Raw genomic sequence first — 12,500 nt, forward strand, 5'->3', positions numbered from 1 at the left:
TGCAAATGTATCCACACATCTATACATCTACACACACACACACACACACACACACACACACACACACACACACACACACATACACAGATAGACAGACACACACACACATACAAACACACACACAGACATACACACACACACACACACACACACACACACACACACACACACTGACTTGGATGTTTGTCAACACACACACCCTCCATGCTGTTCTCAGCAGGGCTCAGTTGAAGTTGTGAGTGTATCTCTGTGGCCGCTTGTTTTGCCCTCCTGTAGGGCTTTTCCAGCAGCGCCCTCCTCCTAACACTCTCAGAGCAAAGCCATCAGAATCTCGCTGCTAGATTGAGGTAAGGGGTGTGTGTGTCCTCAAGTAGCCCAGCATGAGGTCTGCTGCAGAGGCCCTGAGGACACCCACCCAAGGGTTAGGGCTGGGGGCTTGGGGGTCACAGAGAGGAAAAAGTGAATACAGTTTCAATTCCCACTAAGGACAGGGAACAGGAGACAAATACAGACACATAGAGAGTGTCTGGGTCTCAACTTTGTTTCACACTAGGACTATGTCAACTTTATGGGTGCTTTGGTGGCTGGGCGCGACAAGGATGAGTGTACACGCGGACGCACCTGTCGGGTGTGGGGTCTTGCACACTTTACACTCTGTTGTAGGTGAGCTTCAGGGGAACTACAGATCATGTCCTTGTTTCATTGAATTACTGATTCCTCTACTGCCTTAAAATAAAATAATATGGTCACCACGACACATTAGTTAACTAGTTACACCAATACGTTATGTTAGGCAAATAAGTACACACATGAAATGTGCAGACATCTCTTTGAGGTTGTCTTGTGCGATGGCAGGCCTGTGTTAGTGTGTGTATGTGTATTCAGGTGTGTGTGTGTGTGTGTGCGTTGCAGGCATGCGTATCCTGGTGAACCTGCTGCTGGACACTCTGCCCATGCTGGGGAACGTGCTGCTGCTCTGCTTCTTCGTCTTCTTCATCTTCGGCATCATCGGCGTGCAGCTCTGGGCCGGACTACTGCGCAACCGCTGCTACCCAGAAGAGAACTTCACCCTGTGAGTTACAGAATCTGTGTGTGTGTGTGTTTGTGTGTGTGTGTGTGTGTGTGTTTGTGTGTGTGTGTGTGTGTGTGTGTGTGTTTGTGTGTGTGTGTGTGTGTGTTTGTGTGTGTGTGTGTGTGTGTTTGTGTGTGTGTGTGGCTGTGGGTGGCCCTGTGTGTTTGTGTTTGTTTTTGTGTCAGCGTTGGTCTTTCCATTTATGAAGCCATGAAACTGCTAGTGAGGATTAGCAGTGTGGGGTGTGATGATGGTGGGGTGTGATGATTTTTAAGTGGATGGAAAGATGAGAGGCTTCATAGTGATTGACACTGTAGAGGCAATCAAGATAAAAAAAAATCAACTGATGAATGTTCATTTAAACATGAATGCCACTTTCACCTCACAGAAGAAAAACTGCACGTGCTACCCCCCTCACCACCCCTATCTCTCTCTCTCTACCTCTCCTTCTCTCACTTTTCATCCCTTTCTCACTCGTTACTCCTGCTCTTCATCTTTTAATCACAGCCCTTTAGTTTGCATCTTTGTCATCTCTGTGTGTGTGTGTGTGTGTGTGTGTGTGTGTGTGTGTGTGTCATGCCAAAGCTGTGGCCTGCTCCAGTTCCTTGGCTACACCCAGGCAGGGGCAGGAACGTCATTCACGCTCCACTTATCATCATTGCATCTCCTGTCTCCCCCTCTCTCTACTTCTTTTCTTCCACTTTCTCCTCTCTCTCTCTCTCTCTCTCTCTCTCCCCTCTTTTTCTTTCTTCTTCTCTCTCTCTTTTTCTCTCTCTCTCTCTCTACTGCTTTTCTTTTTACCTGTCAGTCACCTTTGCCGTCCATCTTTTCTCTCTGTTCTCTCTTTCTCTCTCTTACCCTTCCAACCCCCTCCTTTTCTTTATCACTCTATAATATCTGCCTCTCCTTTTTTCTTCCACTCTGTCTGTTCCATTCATGTTTTTTTTCTGTCTTGAGATTTCAAAAGGAATGGGGGCAGTTTATCTCTGTTAGGTGCATAGCATTTCAGAAGCAGGCTGGATTGTTTTGGAACCCGATTGCCGTAGATTCTCTGTGGACTCGCTTATATTGCTCACAGTTCGCAGGAGGCATGACTTCACTGATCAGTCTTTATTTTCTCGCTCAGTTTTATTGATTGGATTGACCCTGTGTGTGTGTGTGTGTGTGTGTGTGTGTGTGTGTGTGTGTGTGTGTGTGTATGTGTGTGTGTGTGTTTATTGTGTTCTTGTGTGTTTGTGTGTGTTTAGTGTTTAGTGTGTTCTTGTGTGTGTGTGTGTGTGTGTGTGTGTGTGTGTGTGTGTGTGTGTGTGTGTGTGTGTGTGTGTGTGTGTGTGTGTGTGTGTGTGTGTGTGTGTGTGTGCATCTGTGTTTGCTTCCACATGCATTCTCAGTCTCAGGGCCCTCACCTGGTGTGAGGTGCCTCTAGGTAAATCAGCTCGATACCCCGACCATCATTATAACTGTTGACCTGCGCGTGGCTATGTAGCCGCGTGCTGAAGGGCAAAAGGGGAGGAAAAGCCGACTTCCTTCTGTGTCAGCAGATGCATCTCTGCCCTTTATCGAATGCAGCCGGCCTGGTATTGACCAGAAGTCACAAGACTCCTGTTCAGGGTGGCGTTTGAATTACACTCCAGAAACTTGACCGGTATCTGGACTCTGCAGCAAGTGCACGGGAGAGAGAGAGAGAGATAGCGAGAGATAGCGAGAGATAGATAAGAGAGAGAGAGAGAGAGAGAGAGAGAGTGGAAGCACGCCACTGTTTGGAGCACACAGGCTGAAGTAGATATTCAGAGGCCACTCCCGTATAAGTGCAGAGGGCGAGTCCGAGTGATTTACGACTCTTGTTTGTGTGTGCGCGCAGATGCTTGACTAATTACTTTTTCAAATGAGGGGAATTGAATCGTGCCTGTTCACCCACCGCTGGCGCGGTTTTTGTTTGTGCTCGTGTGTTATCAGCGAGCCGAGCGGTGGTTGGTCGGCCACGCACCTGTGAGCAATTAAGACAATCTCCCATTTGTTTGTTTCCCTCTCTCTTTTCTCTCTCTGTCTCTCTCTCTCTCTCCTCTCAGTTCTCTCTCTCTCTCTCTCTCTCTCTCTCTCTCTTCCTGAAAACCGTCTGGGGCAGAGACGTCTTGCGAAAGCCCTGTAACGGCGTTGCGTGCCATTACGGCCGGCGCGGTTGATAATTATACGGAAAGAAGTGCTTGTCAGAGTGCGTTACCCCAGACTGAAGGCATGACATTTGAAGACGGCCCCTGGATTTCCGGTCCGGGGCGTGAGATGAGTGGAGCTGACAGAGAGCTCACCGGCGAGACGCGGCCAGACGAGACGAGGAGATGGAGGAGGAGGAAATGAGTTCTCCTCTCCGTCTCCTAAACTCGGTTGACGGGAGATGATGTGCGCGACATCGGGCTACAGAAAAATGATGAGTGGCAGCAGCAGCAGCGGCGACGCGCGAGAGGCCGTCGCATGAGTGTGAGAGGGCAGCGTGGCGTTGACGCAAATCTCGCCAGTCGCAACAGGGCGCCGTTTTGGGCACAATCTGGTAAACACGCGGCACGGTGGTTTGCTCGTCGTCTCCCTGCCTCCCATCATGCACCACTCTAGCGTTCATCAAAGAAGAGAAACGCGAGCACGTTAGCGCCTCTTGTCGTACTGAGGATTAGCTCAGTGGAGCATGCAGCCATGACAGTAAGGATCCTTCCTCGGCATTCTTCGCTATCGCTCTGAGCGTCCTGGTCGGGTATGAGCGCTTTGAGTGCACCTCAGTTCGTGTGTAGCTCAGTCTCGTTTCTTTTCTCGCCCATACGTTTGCCTGCTCGTCTACTCCTGACAATGTTCCGGGCCAGTCATCAGTAATGGGGTGGGGGCTTCTGGGTAAACAGTCAGTGTGACCCCACTCTGTCCGCCTGCCAGGGCTTCAGCTGATGGACGGGGCTATTTCTGTTCCACTAAAATACTGAGATTAAGGGCCGCCTTGCCCTCATTGGTTCACTTGAGAGTGAGTGAATGAGAGAGAGAGATGGAAACAGGGAGGGAGAGAAGAGAGAGAGAGAGATCGAGAGAGGAAAATGCACTGTGCCAGCATGTGGCCACAGGTCCTAAATTAGTGCTGGTGTGGGGTTTTAAGGGTGTTTGTGTCTGTTTGTGTGTGTGTGTGTGTGTGTGTGTGTGTGTGTGTGCCTGTATCTGCGTGTGTGTGAGCATGTGTGTGTGGCTGTATCTGTGTCTGTGTGTGTGTGTGTGTGTGTGTGTGTGTGCCTGTATCTGCGTGTGTGTGTGTGTGCATGTGTGTGTGTGTATCTGTATCTGTGTGTGTGTGTGTGTGTGTGTGTGTGTGTGTGTGTGTGTGTGTGTGTGTGTGTGTGTGTGTGTGTGTGTGTGGCTGACAGAGAGGGATCTGCCTCTCTACTTCACTGTCAGTAAACCACAAAGCGAAGTCACGCAGGCCTCAGCCCCCACTCCCCCCCTCATGCACCATCAGCTCCCCATACTGCACGTCCATGTGCTCCCTGACAGGCAACATCTGAATAATACATCAACTAAGACAAATCGCAACACAAACACCAACTGATTGGTCATTATCAGTGGCACATTCATTATCTCAGCCAAACATATGCGCCGCTGACTCCCTCTGTATCTGTTGTACCAAACATATTGCTCACTGATGCCATTAAAATCATTTTAGATATTTCAACCCACTTGATTACTGTGGAAGTTTCAGGACTCTAGTCATTTGTTTCTCTAGCTGGCCTCAGTTGAGAGCATTACGGAAACATGTTACTAGAAAGACTTTTGAATATCAAGCAGTCTTCCCTGGACCCTTACAGACAGTGCTTTGAGAAAGGGTTTAGAGAATTGAGACTTTAAAAATGGAGACACCTACAATAAGTGTGGGGACCTGGCAAAGTCCTGGGCAGTGTTCCGTGTCGAGGAACGTAGGGACTCTGGGAGGGGCAGCGGTGGCAGGATTTGATTAAGGCGGTCGTAAGTGAATTGGACAAGGGAGTGAAGGGACCTCTGAAAAATTGAGCAGCAGGTAATGAACAAGTGTAGGGACAGGAGACCTTGCATCAGACTCTCTGCCAGTCAGGCTGGCTGCAGTTTGGCAGATAGATAGAATGCGGACTCTGGCGAGAAAGAGATTAAGTTATAAAAGGGTTTAACTGATACCTCTGGGTTTTAATAGTACTTGTTTTGAGGTTTCCAGAGAACTTGAAGTAAAGTTCCTGCTTGCTTTTCAATCCAGTGCAATTTCACAGATTGTTTATAGTTTGTGTATTTTTTTGAGGTGGGAAAGTTTGGTGGCACAGTAAACAAACTGTGGTGTGTGCTCTAAATGGATCGTATTTGTCGCTACTTCATGACTTCTCATGGTGGTGCCTATGAAATGAATGAGGATAAACTTGTATGAAGAAGAAATTGACAGGGAGAAAAGGGCACTACAGTGCAAAAACTCTGCACTTTGTTCTACATCAAATACATATTTCCAATCTTATTTAGGGGTATTTTTACTGATGGGTATTTTTCTTCACTTACACACACACACATACACACACACACACACACACACACACACACACACACACACACACACACACACACACATACATACATATCTGTATATATCTGTTATAATATAACAGATAGTGTGATGAATAGTAGATAATTTGGTTACACTTTACTTGACAGTATCGACAAGAGTGACATGACACTGTCATGAACGCACATGAACACACACACACACACACACACACACACACATACATATCTGTATATATCTGTTATAATATAACAGATAGTGTGATGAATAGTAGATAATTTGGTTACACTTTACTTGACAGTATCGACAAGAGTGACATGACACTGTCATGAACGTGTTATAAACAAGTCATAAATGTTTATGACATAACGCTTCTGTTATTAAGTGACATTCGTCGTTTTTGTCATAACAAGTTAGGGTTAGGATTAGGGTTATGTTTAGGGTTAGAGTTAGGGTTAGGATTAGGGTTAAGGGGCTATCACATTGTACACGGTATGCACTGCGCTCACCGCTAGGTTGCTCTTGGTTGAGGTAACGTCCCAAAGATTTATGTTGTGCTTGCCGCTGGGCTCAACGCAAAATACTAACGACTCACAGCGCGTCACGGTCAAAGTTCAACCTGATTGAACTTTGACCACGGCACGCGCAAGGGCAGAGCAGCGGCAGACCAGTTTTTGCGCGCGCAAGCCATTGACTATAATGCATTTCATAGCGCATGCTGCGTGTAATGTGACAGGCCCTTTAGGGTTAGGGTTAGAGGTTAGGATTAGGGTTAGGGTTCATGTGTCATGACAGTGTCATGTGTTCATGACAGTGTAATGTCACTCTTATGTTGATACTGTCAAGTAAAGTGTTACTGATAATTTTTCTATTGATGTATTGAGTATTGCAGACTCACTGTATTGTGATATCATCGTGGCCCAAGTAGCGTGACAGAATCAATTCATGAAATACTCTGACACACACACAGCAAGAGCAAGAAGCACACACACACACACACACACACACTGCCAGAGGCACACACAGGCAAACTGTTTTGTGAAACTCTGTCGGCAGGAAGTTGAAGTGACTCTTGGCAGCAGCAGCATAATATTCTGTGCTGTGTTGTTTTTGAGCCCTCTCTCTCTCTCCCTCTCTCTCTCTCCTTCTCTCTCTCTGTCTCTTTCTCCTTCTCTCTCTCAATTCTCTCTCTCTCTCTCTACCTCTCATCTTGTTTGTTTGTCTGCTCCCTTGCAGTCAGGGCTGTGTCTGGCAGTCAGAGCTGCGTCATGTTAAATGATCAAGTCAAGCTGATTTCCCCCCTTAATCCCCAGAAACATGCTCGCAGGTGAAACTTCACCTTCAGCAGACTGCAGCTTCAGCCATCTGCCTCTGCTAAAACCCTGAAATCGCCATACTAAAGCCGGGTGCCGTGACTGATATCTGTGGACTTAGAAGCCAGACTGTCTGAGGCAGCAGCAGTGGCATGATTGGGGGGTCAGGGGACACATTCACAGGCCACTCGCTCACTCTGTGATGGGAGGCTGTCTCTGGAGAAGGAGAGGAGAGTACAGCAGCTCAGATGCTAACAGTGTTAACATAAAAATCAGGACAAATCTATTTACTGGAAACGTCTTGAAAGTGTGCTTGTGTGTGTGTGTGTGTGTGTGTACTGTAGGTTTGTGTGTGAGTATGGGGGGTTATGTTTGTGTGTGTGTGTGTGTGTGTTTGTTTGTTCAGATGTCTGTAATTAAATGTGCATTGTGATACAGTTGATTGATTACAGCACATTTGAACTAAATTGAATTGTTTTGCTTTCATTGGCAATGGAATGCAAAGTCTCTCTCTCCCTCTCTCCACCCCCTCTCTCTCTCACTCCATTATCTCACTGCTCTCTCTCTCCTCTCCCCCCTCTCCCTCCCCCGGTACAGCAACTCAGGGATCACCCTCCCGGCGCCGTACTACCAGCCTGAGGAGGACGACGAGCGCCCATTCATCTGCTCGCTGGCGCAGGACAACGGCATCGTGTCGTGCCGGGACGTGCCAACGCGGCGTGAGGGCGGCCGCGAGTGCTGCCTGGACAAGGAGGACGTGCTGCACCGGCAGGCGCTGGGCCTGGGCCCCGAGCCGCTGGTCAACAGCAGCGTCGGCATCATGGGCCTGTGCGTCAACTGGAACCAGTACTACACGCGCTGCCACACGGGCTACAGCAACCCGCACAAGGGCGCCATCAACTTCGACAACATCGGCTATGCCTGGATCGTCATCTTCCAGGTAGGCTGTGGTGGATAGGGTCAGGGATCGAGGAAGGGAACGCGGGATTATCCATAAGAGGCTCAGGGCCTTGGAATACTGTAGTGGACACAAAGAACACTGTTTCCCAATGTTTATCATGTCATTGAATAATGTACACTGCAGCTAAATTAATTTGTTATGCAGGAATCGAACTTAGTTAAATTATTATTATGACCGCCGCTAGCAAAGCTAGCGAAGCGGTCATATAATGACTAATCAAAGTTTTTTTTTTTTTTTTTTCCCGTCATCTACTTCCTGAATTTTTGGTCAACGATACCGGGACACGAAACACGGGGCACATGAAATTTGGTGGGTATGTAGCCCACTAGACTTTTCACGGAAAATTTTCATTTTGGTCCCGGGGGCCCTCCCCCGCTGGGCCCCGAAACCCAAGAAATGCAGTTTTTCCTAAATAACTACCTGAACCGTGGCACGAGGATGAAGACATTTTTTATGGTATGTTGGTCTCAAGGGCCCACATCAACCTAGCCCATAATCACTCATTTGTGATTTGCACCCCCCCGCTAAAAAATTAAAAATGCAATATCATTCTGCTTTAATCGCCCCTCTCTTCAGTTAAGATGTTCAGAACTGCACCAAATTTATGTGTATGATTAACCTGGCATTCTCTGGGGGTATGCCACGTTTTGTAGAATTTCATCCATGGGGGGGTCTAAAAAAATGTAAGTTATGTGTACATTTAGTGACTGTACACTCATTGGCCTGTAGATGGTGGTGCACACATATACACACTCTCACACACACACACAGGCACGCACATACTATCGGTATCGGCAATTAGAACGACCGATACATAATTACAAATTCAGTAGGATTAAAGGAAAACCAAATATTCATCATCATCATCATGGCTGCATTTCCAGTATTGGCGATACGTAGTCGTTTGTCCACCAGATGGCGCATCGTTGCAGTGAGACGTAATTTTGTTGGAAGTTAATCTAAAGTGGGTTGGAAAAACAATGGGCCGCTTCCTATAAGGACTGTAGTTTACATGAAGAGAGCGTCTAATAAGGATAGGGACGATTTTCACATGAAATGTAATTCCCATTTCTTCTTGAAGCGAAATAAATCTGAGAATGTTTATCCGGACATGCTTGGTTTTACTGCAGATGCGTTAATCTTATAATATCAATAGCTATAGGACCTAGGTAGCCTACAATAATTTACCGCATTGGTTCAGTGATGGAGGCCAATTTGATTGCATTTGTAGAAAACTATGCGGTTATACCAAGCAAATTGATGCGTGTGCGTGGATATATCTCAATCGCAAAATTAAACAATATTTCTATGGACTCTGGTTGGGTGAAGCCTGATCTGCCGGCTATTTCTTTTTCGATTTCTTAAAAGATTGAGCTTGGTCTGACGAATGCCAGACTAACCATGGACCTCATACTTGCAAAATGCAAGAGAACATGAATCAGCCTATTATTTGCACGAACAATAACGGACGGTAGCGCTTCAACTTGGCCCGTTAAAATGTGTATGAACAGTCTAGCAACGCATTTCATGAAGGCCCTTTTGGACATATCAGTTATTTGCACCACTGGGTAAAACTACATTTTGTTTTAGACTACTGGTATTTAATTTGTGCATTGACAATAAAGCTGAATATCATATGAACTACTGTAGATGACTAAACTTATGCATATGTAGAAGAAGAAACATTCACAAAAATCCATGACCCATGACCTCTCTTCTTGATAGCTGTTGAAAACTGCATGGAACTGACAGGGATTGTTTTGTTAATGGAATAGTAAATAAATACATTATGCTGCTACTGTACCTTCTGATTTTCCCAAATACAATGTAGCCTACAGGTGTAACTTTCATCAGTCCAGTTGCAATGGATGGACTGTGATGAACTGCCCTACTTGTGATTGTTTAGAGATTTTAAAAGCTATAACAATGCTACAAATTTTTTGGCAAGTGCTACAAATCTATTCACTTTTGCAGCGCCAGTAGGCGACTTTGTATGCGGCCCGCTATGCGGTACATCTAGTTGATTAAATATTTTTCTTATTTAGCTATTCTTCAATCTAAGGTCTCTGTGCATGTTAGTGGCTAAACATGAGTTGCCAAATATGAATGTGACATTGCACATCTACAGTATACTATTGCACATCATCTACAGTAGTTCTTCATTTGGCCTTCAGTAAAGCTGGTCAGTCCTGCTGCATCAGAGGCGTGCGTCACATTGTTGTTGCCAGTGAAGCCTTGTTTCTCAGCTGGTTTTCTGTCCTGTTGACTGGTGTCTGGTGTGCAGGTGATCACACTGGAGGGCTGGGTGGAGATAATGTACTACGTCATGGATGCCCACTCCTTCTACAACTTCATCTATTTCATCTTCCTTATCATTGTAAGTATTTAAAGTTATTTGTGTGTGTGTGTGTGTGTGTGTGTGTGTGTGTGTGTGTGTGTGTGTGTGTGTGTGTGCCTGGGCCTGTGCACACTTGAATAGCGGAGGTGACCAAACTAATGTAGTCAGCAACTTCCAACCGGCCTCCAATTCACAGATCGATTCTGGTTTTATTACATCTAATGGAAGCAGCAAACAACCTGTTGGTGTTGTTTCACATTTGATTTGATTTACACGTGAAGCAAAGGACACACACACACACACACACACACACACACACACACACACACACACACACACAAACACACACAGTCTCACACAAACTTTGCTCTGCGGTTGCTTCCCACTAAACAGTATTGACGTTAGCACACCATTAGCATCTTGTGAGGGTACATATGTCCCACATGGCAGGTTTAAGTGTTAATAAAGCCTTTAATGATCAATTTGACAATGAAAGACTTGTTGAAGTGGATCGATAGCTGGGCGGCCAAGTAAAGATTAATATCTAGTGCTCCTTTATGTAAGTAATGGCATTGATGCCGGCATATCAGATCCGTTTACCCAGATCCCATCTTACAGTACGTGTCATGTGCCCTTTATAAATAGCTGTTTCGCTTGCAGTCTTTGTCTCGGAAAATATGTGCTTTGGAAGCTGTACGTTTTAACTTACACAATCGCAGCATGTGTATGTCTGTGTGTGCGAGCATGTGTGTGTGTGTGTGTGTGTGTGTGTGTGTGTGTGTGTGTGTGTGTGTGTGTGTGTGTGTGTGTGTGTGTGGTGGGGGGGGTGGCAAACAAGTCAGGATGGAAGAGAGGGATTGGGGAATAAATGGAGGATGACAGGAAATGCAGGAGGACAGAGGGGCAAATTGAAAAGATGCAGCTACTTTCTCGAACACAGAGAGTGGTAGAGGGAGAAGAAATGAGAGCCAAAATAAGAGATTATGGAAGGAAATGAGACAGACTGAGAATGAGAGTGTGTGATTGATGGATAAATAGATAGACATGGTCAGAAGAATAGACAAACAGAGATAGATCGTAGGGCAGTGCTCACAAAATCGATATTGCAATGTATTGTGTCACACTCCTGTATAGATAAAGCATAAAACATAAGAAAGAACAGAAAAGGTCATTTAAGTTTTAATATGAATAACCATCAGATTTGAACTAGAATAAAAAAAAGACCTTTAACTCTGTGGGCATGAAGTGTTTTTACTTTGTGCGGTTCTTGAGACTTTGTCTTTTGTATTATATAGAATTATAAGGAACAGCTGTTAGAGTGAGCTCACTTTTGGACATGATCATTATAGAGAATGAATATCATATGTGTCCTCAGTATCACAATGTCTATGGTATTTGCAGGTAATAACCAGCCCTAATAGAGTTGTTGATTGGTTGATCTGTGCCGATGATTAGTGTCTGTATGTGCATGCGTGTCACACACACCTTCGCAGACACACACACACACACACACACACACAGATATATACAGTATATCCAAACATTCAGTTTGAATGCCTGTGAGTAGTGGACAATCTGATGACTGCGAGCAGTCATTATCTGTCTTATCTGTCACCTGTGATACCTGGAGCTGTGTGAAGAAAGGACACACCATTACCCATCAGTGCTATAGAATATGAAAATCCATTACCCATCAGTGGTATAGAATATGAAAATCTTGGTCTCAACGTCTTGGGAAGTCTTGATCAAACACACGTCACCACAAAGCGTGTTTGAGCACCACAAACCAGTTTCAAGCGTGTGATTTCACAGTGCCCAGCCGAAAGCCCGCTAGCCATTACAGTCCAGCTGCAGGTCACGCCATCATTTCCTGTCTGATCCTCCGCTTGTTTACTCATCTGCACCAGGCAGGCGGGCGGGCGGGCGGCCTGGAGTCGATGGAGCCGCCGCATAATCCGCTCGTGCGTAGATAACTGTCTGGAGGGCTCAGCTCCGCTTAGCGAGCTCCTCACAAGGGCCCAACACAGATGTATGCAGTTTGCTCGCACAGAAACAACCATTTGGGAGTCGTCCCTTGGCATGGGACAGTCAGCCCCTCCACACTCTAATCAGCTGTCTAAGGGAGAAGGCATCAGTGTAAGAGTGTGTGTGTGTTTGTCTCTGTCTGTCTGTCTGTCTATCTGTCTTGGATAGTGCATAACGGCTCTGTGTGTGTATGTGTGTGTGTGTGTGTGTCCGCGTGTGTACTTGTTTCTCGGATACTGCATACCACT

At 46.0% G+C, this 12,500-nt stretch overlaps 1 protein-coding gene across 3 annotated transcripts in view; it reads left to right on the top strand.

Moving 5' to 3' along the window:
* The window catches only part of LOC125295565 (voltage-dependent T-type calcium channel subunit alpha-1I-like), a 171,731-nt gene that overhangs the window by 99,781 nt on the left and 59,450 nt on the right, over window positions 1–12,500 (top strand). For all 3 annotated transcript variants that reach the window (XM_048244882.1, XM_048244883.1, XM_048244884.1), the window contains 3 exons: window positions 913–1,072; window positions 7,526–7,868; window positions 10,174–10,266. In XM_048244882.1, coding sequence (XP_048100839.1) covers window positions 913–1,072; window positions 7,526–7,868; window positions 10,174–10,266 — 596 coding nt within the window. The remainder of the gene's footprint in view (window positions 1–912; window positions 1,073–7,525; window positions 7,869–10,173; window positions 10,267–12,500) is intronic.

The sequence above is a fragment of the Alosa alosa genome, chromosome 6 (genome assembly GCF_017589495.1).
Source record: "Alosa alosa isolate M-15738 ecotype Scorff River chromosome 6, AALO_Geno_1.1, whole genome shotgun sequence".
NCBI classification, from domain to species: domain Eukaryota; kingdom Metazoa; phylum Chordata; class Actinopteri; order Clupeiformes; family Clupeidae; genus Alosa; species Alosa alosa.